The sequence below is a fragment of the Leucopleurus acutus genome (assembly GCF_964270905.1).
Source record: "Leucopleurus acutus genome assembly, chromosome: 9".
NCBI lineage: Eukaryota > Metazoa > Chordata > Mammalia > Artiodactyla > Delphinidae > Leucopleurus > Leucopleurus acutus.
The window spans coordinates 22,606,890-22,623,443 of NC_139144.1; the positions used below are offsets into that span (position 1 = coordinate 22,606,890).

The 16,554-nt window shown below is 38.0% G+C and overlaps 1 protein-coding gene across 1 annotated transcript in view; it reads left to right on the forward strand.

Moving 5' to 3' along the window:
- Nucleotides 1–16,554, forward strand: part of RELN (reelin) — a 511,249-nt gene that overhangs the window by 284,584 nt on the left and 210,111 nt on the right. The window contains exons 9-10 of the mRNA XM_082846929.1: nucleotides 966–1,062; nucleotides 4,022–4,262. Coding sequence (XP_082703055.1) covers nucleotides 966–1,062; nucleotides 4,022–4,262 — 338 coding nt within the window. The remainder of the gene's footprint in view (nucleotides 1–965; nucleotides 1,063–4,021; nucleotides 4,263–16,554) is intronic.

Consider the following 16,554-nt stretch of genomic DNA (forward strand, 5'->3'; position numbering starts at 1 on the left):
GTGTTGTACTAAACACCACTGAAATAAAATAAATGAGTTTGATTAAAGCTTGGAACTCCTGAGTACTACAAATGTAAAAACCATCAACAGATGCCATTTGCTGAAACCAGGGCTCCTCTAGCAGATGGATGAGAGTTAAAAATAAATTGCCCTATTTCTTTTTATTTTGGTTCATTTGTTTTTAATATAGTATAAAAAACCCTGCTATTGAGTTACAATAAACTCCTGGCTTATGTTTCATGGCTGGTTTCGGAATCTATGAAGATCTTTGATATTACAGTCAAATTGTGCTTTCTTGTATGTATTCAATGAACATGTAAAAACAAATTCTTATCAGAGTTTTAAAACTTTCTTTGGTAGTCATATCTCCAGTATTGAAAATCATAGTGAAAACAATGACCGGATATCCACAATGGGACATAATGTCTCTCTTTTAAATCTTTAATGTTGGGCTGTAGTAGAATAATATCAATCATATCTCTAATAGCTCTCATTCTTAGTACTTGAATTTACTTTACAGTATTTTAGTTCCTCACATACTGCCTCATCATTTAAATAACACACACACAGAAGAAGAATGCTATTTTTATTCTTCATACAGCTGAATGACTCACATGCCATTAAATGAAATCATTATTGATATTAACTTGTAAGATCCATATTAATCATTCTATAATATTTAGATATTTCTTGGCCTAGAACTGAACGCTTATATTGAAATTTAATTTAGAAGTTCATGTATTTCTAAAGAGACCTGAAATTTACCTTTTTTCAACTCTTAAAATTATTTATCAAATAATGTTTATCAGAACAGATTATAAGAAATTTTAGCATAGTTAGAAGAATGGGGAAATGATCAGATAACTATGTACGTGGTTAGAAAATTATCTAGCGTATTTATCAGGAAGGATAATATGTAATTACACTGTATTAACTTTCAAATTTATTGTTATTGCTATTTACAGGTTCAGGTTCATGTCGCTTTAGTTATTCAGACCCTTGCATCATCGTGTCATATGCCAAGAATAATACTGTGGACTGGATTCAGCTTGAGAAAATTAGGTTTGTTGTCATTTAAAGTATCTTCATAAATTTTGACGTAGGTGGATTTCTGCTTCCCTGTTTACCTTCATTCTACCACTGGCTTTATTCCTCATGGTTAAAAGTACTCTGGTTGTTAATTATGTTGAATTACATTGATGCACATATTATTACCTGCTCTATTTGAACAAGGTTGTTAAAAGTGTCATTTTCCATTCAATACTTAACACTGTCAGTAGTAGCTATAACAAACTATTTATTTTTGGTAAAAGTACATTTGAGATACTAACCTTTCTGATGGAGTTGTCCCCAAAATAACATCACTACCCATCTCTTTAGGTGGCCTGGCTGTGGCCTGGTTTATAGGCCTAGGAATATATCAGATTACCACCTAAATTCCTTCCAGTCTGTGATGATAATGAGTTAATAGCCTTTTGGATCCAATCTCTAGTTCTGTCATTTTCCTTCTAACTTCCCTAAGGCCAGTTCTAAAATTCTGTTATCATAATTGTGATGCGACTTGTAATCATTTATTACATTTTCTTTATTTAAAAAAAACCCTTTGAAAAAAGAAAATTAGGTTGATGCTTAAAGAGGGAGAAGTTCATTCAGGTTGAAAATATTTGATTACATTTAGCAAAACTCAAACTATGTTAACTATTTCTGTGTAGTTTAAATCATAAAATAAAATTCAAAATGGGTGCTTGATTTCAGGTATGGTGAGGTATTTAAAGGAAAAAATACCTTGAAATTTTATTAAGTGGTTATTCTTATCAGTTTAGTTCTTAAATTAGCATGACTCACGTAGAACATTTTCCATCAGTTCTGTGACAGTTTTCTTTTCTCACGCTATTTTCCTTACCATTTTTCCATATTGAAAGAATTGTGATTTATTTGGGGGAGAAGAATAAATATTAGGTTCTTAGTCTTTAATATTAAACCAATCTGTCCAAAGTTTCTAGTAGTATTTCAAATAAAAATAAAAGTCTCACACGTTCAAGCTCTAGTCTAACCAAAAACTGAGAAAAATGATTCTAACTCATGGATTTTAATAGATTGTCTCCCTCTGTGGCAGGATAAGATATTATTTATAGACACCTGGTACAAGCCAAGCTCTGACATGCTGTGCCACTTGCCAATTTTATAACAGAGCATTTTGCTCTTCCTTCTAATTTCTAGTAGTTATTATGAAAATGCATTCATATTAAATACTGATTTATATAAATGGCTTTAAGCAAAGCAGCATAAGTATTGGAAGTTTTACTCATGCCTCCATTTTTTCTCTAATAGTTATACACCCTAGTTTAGATAAATTGTAGTGCCGTTTCTTGCTGAAAAACAGCCACACGCTTTTGATATGGCAAATAGTGAGTGTACACATTTAATTACAAGATATAAAGATCACACTCAGTTGATTCCATTTATTTTCCACTAAATGAGACTTTCAATTTTAGTCCAGGCACCAAACTGTCATACTCATTTAATGCAAATTTACTATTAGTGATCAGAGTGGACATATTTTCAATCACTTCCTAAAACTAAAATGTAGCATCTTCATTAGTTTAAATTCTTTTTGAAGTTAAAAACATAGTCATCATTAAATATTTTAAAGGAAAGGGGAATTGATTACCCCCAAAGGTAAGGTACACCATTCATAACCTGCACAGACAATTCTGCGGATTTCTGTGTGCTTCATTGGTGAGTGAAAAATATGGCTTTTCTCTAGTCCTTTCAAAACTGATTTATAGTAAGCCCTATACTAGTTTGTATTTTAGTACTACTTTTAATCTTGGCTAAAGCCATCATTTTTACTGTAGCAGGTTTCTACTTTAGTAGAATAAAATGTCTAATAAAAATATTATATAGCAGGGCTTCCCTGGTGGCGCAGTGGTTGAGAGTCCGCCTGCCGATGCAGGGGACACAGGTTTGTGCCCTGGTCTGGGAAGATCCCACATGCCGCGGAGCAGCTGGGCCCGTGAGCCATGGCCGCTGAGCCTGTGCGTCCGGAGCCTGTGCTCCGCAACGGGAGAGGCCACAACAGTGAGAGGCCCACGTACCGCAAAAAAAAAAAAAAAAAAAAAAAAAAAATATATATATATATATATATATATATATATAGCAAAAGGACCTAGATGTAACAGATGTAATATAAAAATCATGTTAAATTATATCATGTTTGTAAAGACTGGTCTGCATGGAATTCTAAAGAATTCAAAATGAGAGCATTTAATTCTCATGGCAAATCTGACATTTTCAAAACAAAAATGTATCTGGTTACTAGAAATAAAATAACTATTACATAAAGACTGATTATGAAACATATAGCATACAATGATCTCTAATAGATGCAAAATTTCAAAATAAGAATGAAAATTAAGATAATTTTATAGTTTTTCTCCTTTTTTTCTTCTCAGTATCATAAAAAATATATGGTTTTATTTTTATTTATTTTTTTAAAGCGCTTTTATTTATTTATTTTGGCCTCACGGCATGCGGGATCTTAGTTCACCGACCAGGGATCGAACGTGTGCCCCCTGCAATGGAGGCACAGAGTCTTAACCACTGGACCACCAGGGAAGTCCCAAGTATATGGTTTTAGATTGAGTGTCTACCATTCACAAAAAACTGTGCTGGATACACTTTGATTTTTTACAGGAGCCATGGCAGTTGTGTACCATTTTCTCTTCAATTATCCCTTTACTGGCTTGCCTGAATATGCTTACTGCCTGCCTTGTGTTAAACGTAAAGCTCATTAAGACATTTAATATTTAAACTTTCATCACTCAATACGAACATCTTAATAATCAGCATGTATTAAAAGATTTAAGGGGTATGGGATTGTTAGTATTTAATCTGTAATGTGTACAATATTTTTAAGATAAGAAAACCACAGTCTTAATTAAGAAACAAAAAGGATCTCTAAGAAAAGTAAAGTGGACACTGTTGAACTTTATTGTGACACCAGTTCTCGTCTCTCCAGAGCCCCTTCCAATGTCAGCACAATCGTCCATATCCTCTACCTTCCTGAAGACGCCAAAGGGGAGAACGTCCAGTTTCAGTGGAAGCAGGAAAATCTCCGAGTAGGTGAAGTATATGAAGCCTGCTGGGCTTTAGATAACGTCCTGGTCATCAACTCAGCTCACAGACAAGTTGTTTTAGAAGATAATCTGGATCCAATAGACACGGGCAACTGGCTTTTCTTCCCAGGAGCTACAGTGAAGGTTTGACCTCTCTTTTGTTCCTTCTCCTCTCCTCTAAAACTTAAAGCTCAGTAAACCAAATTGTACAAAGATAACAGTTTTACTAAAGCCACTATTAAAAGAACAGGTAATATTACTTTACCCTCCCTTGTAAGCATGGAAAATCATTCATTTATTTATCCCTTTAACAAGTATTTTTGAGAATCCATGGTGCCATGTACTGGGCTGAACCTAGAGAATATAAACACAAAAAGGCAGATATGTCTCTTCCCTTCATTGGCTGTCAGTTTAGTGGGGGAGTTAGACATGTCAACATGCATGTGCAAAGTAGCATCATTGTTGATTTGCTGGGAAAGTTTAGAGTGCTGTGGAAATACAACATACAGTACCAAATCCAGACTTGAGGGATTAAGAAGTCTATCCAGGAGACTAGGGGTACAAGCAGAGAATGAAGGGTAATTTCAAATTGGCCAGGAGGGAGGAATAGTGTTTCTAGAATCATAAATCACATACATAAAGGCTGGAAGGTGATAGCATAAAGAAGAGGCCTTGGACAATGTTCCAAATAGTTGTCTAACAGATTTTGAGTTGAGACTTGGGATAAAGTCTGAAGATATGGCCAGTGATGAAACCTTAAAGCTCTTGAAGGCTGCTGTAGAGTTTGAACTTTATCCTGAAGTTGATAGGGAGTCGCTGAAGTACTCTGAATAAGAGTCAGATAATTAGATCTGAGTTTTGAAATATCCCTTCGAGGCTGGAGGACAGAATGGAAGGGAAAGAGTGAATACAGGAAAACCAAATAGAAGGCTGCAAACAGTAGTCCAATGGGTGATCACATTGACCAGAAGTAGGGGAGAGATGATGGGAAAATATGGATCGATTCAGAGATTTTTAGGAGGAAATGGAGAAGATTGGGGACTGACTGAGATGATGATGGAGTGGGAGGTGTCAAGGACAAGGTTTGGGCATCACGATGCCATTTGTTGAAACAGGAAACAGGAAGAGGAACGGGATTACAGGAGCTGAATTCACCTTGGACATGTTGATTTTGATAATCCTGGGGGGTGGGGCAGGCAAGAAGCAGCATCTGGTGGGAGGTTAGATGTATGGATCAGAAACTCAGAGGAAGATCCAAAATTGGCAATTATCAACCTTTTGAATGAGAATTGAAATCATGAGCTTGTCTGTCCAGAGAGTGTGTAGAGTAAGAAATTGTGCCTAGGCAATATTTAAAAATACCATTAGACCCTCAACTGGACTCTCTGAAGTTTCCAGTATATACAAATAAAGTACAGATGCAGATTGGAGAATTTTTTAAAATGTGACTCACTGGTACAAAAAAAATCCTGTGCTGCATGGGGGTGAGGTCACAGGAGGAGTCCCAAGCAGAATATAAGGATCTAAGATGCTCATCTCCTTTGAATAATTTATTTGAATTCTAGAAACATGGTCCAAAATGGTTCCAAATTATTTAGAAAACCTTCACCTTTTTAGGAAACTCCCCTGATACAATAACTTGTTACTTAACAAATCAAACTCTAGATGTTTTGTTTTAAGTTGTTGAAATTACACCAATTGACTAGCATTAGGAACAGGCATCATCTTTGCTCAGCATGAGAAAACACCCAGGAAACCTTATGGAAATTTGTTTTGACAAAGACTCTAAAACTTAGGTTCCTTTAAAGAGAGTCCATGGATGCCTTTCATATGGGTATGGAAAAGAACCTTTGTAAGGATATCCCATGTCATATCCCACTACTACTTGATTAAGAGAAGGATTTCTGTTGTCACTGGTCAACATTGGCAAGAAGAAACCCAGGAAACACATGGAGACCTCAGGGCCTGGGATTCACGTCCTTTTCCCGTGATAATCATCGGTGATTATTTGGTCTCAGTTCCCGTTACTATATAAATGTACTTTTTATGCCTTGTTTTGTAAGTCATCATTATACTTATCTAATTAGCTTTTTGGTGCCTCAATGCACTGTACTTTGGTACCACCCATGATAAAAATGCATGAAGTGTGGTTTTGCTTCATAGTAATGGTTACTTAAATTACAACTTTGTGTGGAGTATACTTTTGCTTTGTGGTCTCTCATCTTACTCATAAGCTTACTAATCACATGTTTCAGACTTGCCTAGTTACCTAGGCCTACTAAGAAAAAAGTCATTGTAGTAATGATTTATACCAGGGTCTTTGGCTATCAAGTAGAAACTTTTCTCTGATGTTTCTTTTTTTCTTTTAATTAATTAATTTATTTGGCTGCATCGGGTCTTAGTTGCCCCATACAGGATCTTTCGTTGTGGCAGGAGGGCTCTTCGTTGCAACGTGCAGGTTTCTCTCTAGTTGTGGCGTGTGGGCTCAGTAGTTGTGGTACACGGGCTCTAGAGCATGCAGGCTCAGTAGTTGTGGCGTGCAGGCTTAGTTGCCCCACGGCATGTGGGATCTTAGTTCCCCGACCGGGGATCAAACCCGCGTCCCCTGCATTGGAAGGTGGATTCTTAACCACTGGGCCCCCAGGGAAGTCTCTCTGATATTTCTTTTTAAAATGTCAAATAAGTGCAATGATAAAATCTAAGAGTTTGTCATTTTAACTCATTTGCATGACCAACCTTTTGCTTTTTGGCTCAAACATTTAAGCATGAAAAATTGCTTTTGCCAAGTGATTTGGAGTTCTAGAAATAAAAATTGTTTATTTAAATTGTATGCAATTTCTCCACCAAATATTGTTCCTTTACCGGGTGGCCTCTGAGCTGAAAACCAAATACAACCAATTAGAAGGCATATCTCGAGGTTCCTATTGGTCATAGGACATGTTTTGAACATTGCTTTATTTTGGACTTTTTAGTTTTGAGGGTGTTTGTTTGTTCAACCTATACGTTATCTTTTCTATATTCATTAAAACTCTCCAAGATGTTTACATCTTAACTAAATCGAAGATCAAGTCTAACAGCAATCAAAAAAGTGTGCATCATTACAAAGTAGAGTTTATTCAAGGAAAATTGTCCAAGCACAGATAGGATACCCTTTGGTTAAATAATAATAGCTACTTTTTTTTTTTAATTGCTCTGAACGTGAACAATTTCCTCATTTACTTATTTATTTATTTGGCTGTGTTGGGTCTTCATTGCTGCACGCGGGCTTTCTCTAGTTGCGGCGAGCGGGGGCTACCCTTCGTTGCGGTGCGCGGGCTTCTCATTGCAGTGGCTTCTCTTGTTGCGAAGCACGGGCTCTAGGCATGCGGGCTTCAGTAGTTGAGGCTCGCGGGCTCTAGAGAGCAGTCTCAGTAGTTGTGGCACAGGGGCTCAGTTGCTCTGCAGCATGTGGGATCTTCCCAGACCAGGGATCGAACCCATGTCCCCTGCTTTGGCAGGCAGATTCTTAACCACTGTGCCACCTGGGAAGTCTGAACAGCTACTTTTTATCGTTCACTTATTATTCTAGGGACTTGCTCTTCCAGATGTGTGTGTGAGATTATATATGTGTAATCTCATATAGTTGATCTTTATAAACCTATAAAAATTTGCTCTATTAGCCCCATTTTACAGATGTGGAAAGTGAACATGGAGGTGTTGAGTAACTTGTCCAGAATGCCCCTTTTCCAGTGGCAGAGCCAGGGTTCAAATACAGAATCCGACTTCAGAACTCTTACTCTCAGCTCCACATAACTTTGCTCTTACAAGTAGTAAATATAAACTGACATGCTCCCTATTGGTCCTGTGTTTCTTCCCATCATCTATTTGTTAATTTATCTGCCTATTTTTTTCACCATCATTCTCTGGCTATAGGCTGAAAGCTTCTTGTTTTTCTCGTATTTCTTGATCTCGCTCCAGCTTTATTCCATTTGTACTATATATTCCTTTCTCTGGGTGACAGATGTTGATACATCAGAATTTAGTAAGTTCAGGCCGAGCACTGGTTGCTTCCTTTTCTTTCACACTACAACAGCTGATATTATTTTCACAATCATAGTTACTGGTCCACCACTGCTGACCTAAAGTGAACTTAAGGAGAAAGGAGTATTAAAATATTTTCCATATGGAGGTAGGAGGCATTTGCAGTAACCTATAGGGAAGGTGGAATAGAGTGAGAACAGGGGGACACTAAAGAAAGAGAAATCAATAGTTTCATGGTAGCAGACTTCCTGTGACAAGGATGTTGGAGCCAAGGATCATACAAAGGGACGCCACTGACAAAAAATGACATGGTCATTCCTTAAAAGAAATTACATCATGCACCCTCCATACTCAAGACCTTTGATGGCTTCCTGTGTAGGCCTAGAGGAGACAAGCCAAACTCCCTAGCATGTAATTCAAGGCGATTTCCAATCTCGGCCCAGCCTAACTTTTCATCCTCATCTCCTGCTTCCCTGTGTGCCAGCCTCACAAACACAACACAGAATTTCACACTCCCACCCCCTTAGACGTGCTTTTCCACCTTTCTTTTTTCTATGCCTAGTCATTCCCCAGCATCATTCAGGGCCCAGTTCAAATGTCATTGTCTGGGTGAAGTTTTGCATAGTTAACATCTGGCTCCTCTCTGTGCTGCTATAACCATGAGGTTGAATAAGCAGGACTTGAGGTTGGAGACTGGCTACAAAAAAACATTCTTTCTTCCTCGCTAGTGACCATTCACATTCACTCAGACAGCTTTTTAAATCTCTATCCTTCTTGCACAAACCTAAGGCAGGTCCCCAGACTACTGTTAGACCAAAAAAGCAATCAGTCACTTTAGTCACCAGTCTCCATTCCATCACGAATACCACATAGTTCACCGTAATAATGCAAACTCCAAGCTTTGCCCATAGCTTCTCCTCTCCTCCCGCTTAGGTCTGCTGAGTAGGGATAGAGATAGAGGTCAGCTCCTTCTCCCTCCTCGCTAACCGCCATGAGTTTTAGCCTCGGAACTATCCAGGGCTGGGTCAGGAGGCAGGAGAAGAATCAAGAGGCAGACACTGTAAGCCGGAATTATTGATCCCTTGGTCTGGCAAGTGATCAGAGCTGGCTCTCTCTTGGTTCTACCAAAAAGCTCTTTGGAAATGCCCCTACTTTTCACCAGAACTGGGGATTTCTCACCTGTAGCTCCCCAATACATCTCTCAGGTCATGTCTACTTCCACTCCTAGCCACTGGGCCTCTGACTCATGACCTGAGCCTCTTTCTGCTAAGGGCTCCTTGCCCCTCCAGGAAGGCCTTGGGGGCAGGATCTTAGACAAACCAGACTGCCTCTTGTGTGCATGGGCCCAATTCTAGTCTATGGTAAACATTCACCTTGAATCCATCATTGGGAGAAGAGAAGTTAATTACTTTGAAGTGCAGCCCTCTTGTTACCCAGCTACCTGCCAGGCGGCCCCGGGCACTAGTCTAAGCCTTTAGAGCATCCCTTCCAAGGGGTGTTCTTGAAGTCCTGATCACCAGGCTTGAGGCAAGGGGAAGGTACCCTCCTCCCCTGACGAGGGCATGGGTGTGACCCACAGTTCACCAACACCCCTCTCTAAAGGAATCATGTCTCTGCTTTCCAGCTGCCTACATGCTTCAGCTTCAGGCTTGTGTGCTCTCAATTTGAGTAAGTGGCTAAGCCATTTTGCCGCCTCTTTTGCTAAAGTCCTTATAGTTGGTCCATCACCTCTCTTTGGAATGTGGAGCAGTTGCTACCTATTTTCTTGGCACCTTAACCAAATCCAACACTAACCTAGTTCCATTTCAACATTCTGTTATGCCGTAAATATACATCTATGAGAGTGTTTACAACATTGCTTTGTGGTTATGTTTCTGTTTCCCTGTTTAGCGTGTTAGCTTCTTAAGCTCAGGAACTGTTTCTACCATTTTTGAATCTCCAGTATTGGTACATGATACATTGTGCTAATTGAACGAACGAAAAGCTGAAAAAATATCAAGCTCTAGTTTGTGGGGAAAGAAAATAAATTTTATATTCAGCGATGACATGCAGGCAGCTAAAAATATTGTGAATGGGACTGGATGTAGCACAACTGTTAAGAAAATGGGCTTAACTGGGTTCAAATCTTGGTTTCACAGTTTATTAGCCATGTGGTTTTGGCCAAGTTATTTAACCTCTTGGTTCCTTGGCGTCCTCACCTGTAACAGGGATAGTAATAGTATCCATCTCATGTTGTGATAATTAAATAAGAAGATACATGTAAAACCCTTAGAACAGTGCCTGGCATATATAAAGGACTAATAAGTATGTGTCCTCTTCACTGAAAACTTTGAGAACAAATAAACTCTACAGGGAAGTGAATATGGAGAAAAATATGTAAAAGGCAAAAGGATTGAGCTACAATGGGGGGAGATAACGATAGAAAAAATACAGAACTCACAAATTATGTCATCCTTATATGTCATCCTTATATGTCATCCTTATATGTCATGAAAATCAAATGCAGTAAATTGATTAGGTTGGACACAAGTATTGCCCGTAGGTGTAACTTTGGCAATCAAAATAAGAAATAGTTTCCACTGGAATTAAGTTGAAATGACATTCATGTAATTATAATATTAATAGTAGTTTCCTTTATTAACAACAAGTGATTTTTTAAGTGCTACCGTTCATAAAATAAGGTAATAGAGAGTAGTGAGTATGTAAAGTGTCCAGTTGATGTTGAAAATAATGTTTGAGGGTGGCAGGTCAAATAGGAAATATAAAAATGAGTCACTGGCATTCATAGTACATATTTCTCCTTATCTTCTTGAGATTTTTTTTTCAATTTCTTTGGTACTATTTAATTCATTTCATCTGAGCCTGTCCTTGTTTATCTCAAGTAGGGCAGAATGATAGAAGACCAAATGGAGTAATTAACTTAAGGAGTTATGTGATCTGGAGAACTGCAATTATAGGTCACCAGTTTAAATCTGCCCTGGGCTGGTAGAAGGCCATTACCATCTGTTGGCTCTTTAGTAATTAATAGGAAGTAGATGTCTAACAGTATCGGCGTTTAGTGTAGAACCCGACCTTATGTTTGTTGCACTTTTTTATTTGTATTGGTAAGCTGAAGAGGACTCTAAGAGGTTACAGAATTAATATGTTCTTCCTAGACAGCTGTCTGTGTTTCTCCTCCATGCTCTTTACAAGGTCATGGCCTTGCCTGACTCAGCTTCCAGTGTTTTTCCAGAGAACCTGCCCACGTGGAAGAAAAGGGGCACCACATTCTTATCGTGCTTCTAATTACCATCATAATTTTTTTATTTCCCATGAATCCCTAAGCAGGCCTCTGTTCACAACCAAATAGGTGGGGGTCTGAATGCCAATAAGTCTAGTACTGCAAGTCAGAAAGCTAGCCACAGCGCCAGCCTCATTAGCAGTCTCCACAGCAGGTCCATTGTGGACTCAGCAAGGCAAGGAACCTGAACCCACTTGACAGTGAAACACCTGCCTTCATTATTAGTTAGGATGGTATTTCCTTCTTTTACAGAATATTGCATCCTTTTTTTAAATTACTTTTATATACAATTTCTAAACTAATCAAGAATTATTTGTGTCAATTGTGTCTATTCTAAAGATACGGAATATACTCTGTTAGTCCATCATTTGCAGTTGCTAGAATTGGCTGTTGCTGCCACAGCTGCCATCCCCTGACAGCACTGCTCTCTATCAGATGGCTGTGGGTGTTTTGCCACATTTAATAGTGGGAGGCACGTTCTTCCTGCCTGAAATGGGGGAATGATTAATCTCAGGGCAACTTCTGGTGCTCCAACTCATTGAAGACGGTCTTGGTTTTGTCATCAAGGTTTAAGGAAAATGAATGTTTTGGCCCCTTCCATTTAAGACATATAGAATCAAGAATCAATGTTTCACCTTGGGTAGGATTCTCATGTCCATCTCCATTGAGTAGCATGGATACTGGATAATAAATAATAATAACCATAATTATAAGTAGTACTAGCAGCAGCAGCAGTAGTAATGGTGACATTTCATGAATCATCTGTAGGTGCCAGCACTATGAGGAAGGCCTTATCCTCCAAGTTTTATGTCTGTGGTAGGAGAACATTGCATGTCTGTGAAGGCCCTGAGTACTTAGTGCTTAATTGTCCTTAGTCATTCTTGAAACATCTGGACAAATCCATCAAAGTCATCTCTTCCCAACTCCTCAAAAACACATCCTGCAATCTGAAAATGTCCTTAATTTCAAGTTCAAAGAAAAACACTAAATGTAGGATTTTAAAGGGTCAGGCTGGAGCTCCTCCAGCTACCTGCTTTCTGTAACTCACCCTTAGAGAGAAGAGCTGCAGAGGTCAGGAAAGTACTCAGAGGAGAACCCAGGAACAAATGATTTGGACAGAGCTATGAGCAGATTTTTTGGTTTTTGTTTTTTTCTGTCTTCTTCATCTTTTAATAGTACCCAGTGAAGCAGAATTTCCAGATGGATCAATATGCCATGGAGGTAAATATTGGTCAAGCAGCTGCTTCATTTTGTTTGTTTGTTCACTCCCATCTTTGGTGGCAGCCAAAATTTGTATTTTGAAAGCAGGAATCATCCACAACTCCTTGATATCTGCATGTGTGTGAGAGAGAGAGAAAGAGAGAGAGCACACTTTGCTCACTCACTGTTAATAAATGTTTATATCTGCTCAGCTAGCCTGGTTACCCTCAGCTTGCAAAGGCATAAATCACTGGCTTCTGTCAACTCTGGAGTTGACTCACAGATTAAGTGCAGATCACTAGGAGATATGGGCTGTTCCTCGTATTTTTTTATTTTTAAGAAATCTTCCCACTCTGATTTCTGTGCCTGTATCTGCTAATCTTTTTCTATTTATTACCCTAGTTCATTGTATGGATAGCAAAGAATTCCAGATTACTCCTTTTACACTTTTATGTCAACTTGTGTTGAGAAGTAAATCAGTACTAAATGTCACGGATTCTGTTGTGAAGGTTTGTCCTTTAGAATAGGCTGTGCTCAAATGTATTTAAAAGAAATTTTCTTAAAAAGTAAATTATTAAATTTTGCAGATGTGTGCCAAGGATTGGGAGTAACTAAGTATACAGAATTTAGAAGTATTTCTACTTCCAGTTAGACTGCTTCCTCTCTCCTCCATTTACTGTTGATAAATATCCAATGATAGTGTCAATTTTCCTAGTTGAACAAACACCAAAAGGCCCTAATGAAGACAACAGCCATCAGGTGACTCAACAACCCATTAAGGAGAAGAATTAAGTCAGAGCAAGAGAGTCTATTAATTTTCTTATAGCTCTTGTACATTATGCATTTGCCAAATTCCTTGTCCCAGTGGACACCAGGCAGATCTCCAGTCCTGAATAAAAATCAGAGCTTTCATTCTGGAATTCTGCTGTCACCTGTCTAATACTATTGTCACAAACTGTTGAATCATTAATGGAGAATAAAGGTTATAATATCCAAATTATGAAAAAAATGTAAATTTATTTGCCTGAAAATGTAGTCTTAACACAAGTCAAGGCTAGTGAAAAAAGTCAAAGACAAATGGTGAAAGGGGTGATCACATTCAAAGCAGAATTTATTTTTAAATGTGCTTTTTGGGAATATAATCCCCTGGCAGAACAGTATCTGCCTACTATAATGCCTGACTTGTCTTCCATGAATTGGGCACCCCAGAAAAAGGTTTAAAAAATCCATTCAGTGATTTTCCTTTTTTAGAATGTAAGGACAAACAGGAGGAAATCAGATATGCTTTCCAGAAATGTGCTTTGCAAATCGCTGTACTGGAAACTATCTGGTCTGTAACTTGAGGGATTTGAGTACCGGCTTTCTAATGAGGATAAACCTGAGCTCAGTAAGACTTGTGGCGAGACCATGTTCCCACGTCTTTTTCCATTAAGAATCGGAATGTTACCTATGATTTTCTGGCCAGATTCCAGCTTAGTTAATTGCATGCTGTCTCTGTAAATTCCCTTTGCTTGGGATGTTCTTCACTTTGGATTGCATTGCTCTTATTGTCATGTTTCCCCCAAGAGGTGGCTACGTGATATTGTAGAATGAGCCAGAATATATTTTAAGCTAATAAGAGTACTTTGGGGATGAAGGGTTAAACGTAAGTAGTGTGCTTTTCACAATTTCCCCCCAATGCAGCCTATTTGTACAGTAATTAATGTGGAATAGCATTAGTGAAACATGGAATTGAGCCAAATCGCCATGACAAGAGTGGCAGTAACACAGAAACAAATAATTTCGATAAATTCTACTAAAAATAACCAAACAAATCCCCAGAGCCTCCTTGACTATGCACCCTTTTCTTGTTTGTTTATGGTCTGAAGCTGACACGTTTAATCACTGATTAAGTTAATATGTTATTCAATGTGAAATTTATTTTATTCTGTCTGAACATCCAAAACATAGTAACATTACCCATCATCTTTGTACTTAGCACAGCACATAGCCCAATTATTTGCATAGCGGCACTCATTAAGGTAAGGTTTTTTAAATAAATGAATGAAGATAGGGGACGAAAGAAGAAAGGGAATTAGCATTTACTGATTTCCTAAGATTCATCAGTCTTTACAATAAGCATGTTACTTAACACTATCTCATCTAATCCTCACAATTGCCCCATTTCACAGATGAAAATATAGAGGCTCAGAGAGGTTAAGTGGCTTCTCCAAGATCAAACAGCTTTGATTTTCAAAGCCAACTACATTGTATTATAAAGCCCCAGCCCTTCTGTTGCTCAGTATCTTGCAGCCTCCCACGTTGCGCCTGGCATTCTTGGCCTTAATTTGAGGAGGCCAGTCTGAAAACTTCAGATGCTCTGAAAGTTAAGTTGATCCCTACAGACAAGGTTAACAACTGCCCTATGGAATTTTACATTGTTATTCTTTCTCTCATTACTCCAATTCAAATCTGTCACTATTGCCATTTTAGAGTTGTCATAACTATTGCCAAATAATTACACACTTGTTACAAAATATACCGTGAATTGAATCTTTATGAATCGTAGTACAAAGTGATTCAAATGCTTAATGAATCCATAAAATAATGAGAAAGAAACACTTTTTAAGCTCCCTAAAATTTGCTCACTGTGGATGAATCTATTGTGTTGACTAGAGAAAATGCACTTCAGCCCTCCTGCACCTGGACTGTGTTTATAGCCAAGTTTTCAGTTTTTTAACTGGCATTAAATTACCTAGAAATTGAATGTGTGGAAAATGACAGAAATTCATTTTGCCTCATGAGAGAAATCATTCTCTTCCTATTTTTTTTTATGAGCATGAAAGTCTGTACCATTAAAGACCATTGAACCAGGATGTAGGAAATATATATATTTCTATATGATAATAGCTATAGCATGGTGAAAGGCTTAGGAAACACAATGATTTGTAGGGTGTAGATCAGTCTATTTCTAGTCACTCAGTCATACATACCAGTTTAATCCAGAAACTCCTATACCAATATATTTTATTTCCAACCAGTGGCTAATTTATGGCTCTGCCAACAATGCCATTTTAATTAATTTTATTCATCTTATTTCTCTTTCCTCTGCTCCTCATATCTCAACTGTTATGCGTTGCCTAGATTTTAATTTAAAAACCTGTCCTCTCTAAGGAGCAATCTGAAGTGGCAAAAATAATCACTTAAAATATTACAGTCATTAAAAAATTGGCTGTGGTGGAAGCTGTGCATTTTCAATTTTCCTACAAATGATGTTTTAGCTCCTTTTAAAGTGTGCTTTGTATCTGAATTGTCTGCCATCAGCCAGCTTGGCTATCAAAAATGGTCTTCCAGCTGGGTGGGCTGAGTGACAACTCCTTAATGGAGGAAATGGATGGCTCTCTGCTCATGTGGAGGGGAAGGCATACCAGGCAGATTTCATTCCATCTGCCACCAGCTCTCTGCAAGCTGGCATTGCCCAAATGCCCAATATACTCATTCCAACTAAAAGGATATCGTCAAAACTAAATTGTAAGGCTACAGATGTCTGAGAGAATCATCAGGGCCATTAGACCCCAGGGAGATAATATTAAGAGGTGCCTCAGTGTTCATCTTTGATGAAAACCTAATTAAACTATGGTGAAGGCAATTGTAAGTACTTTTACAAGTACAGAGGTGAAATCATTAACATTTCCAGCAGCGTATAGGGAGCAGCCTTAGAAAAATGCTGTCCTGAATTGTGGCCAAAGACTTGTTATATTGAGGAATTTTCACTGATGTTTCCTGTTGATGCTTTTCTGAATGGCAAATTCTTGTCAGTTACAGGGTGTTCTGCTTTTCAAGTAAAGGAAACCCATTTAACAGCAAAGTAGAAAAATATTTTTGATTGACAGATGGAAACAAATAAGGATGATATTTAAGTGATTTTAAAAACTGTCATTGGTCAATGCTAAAATA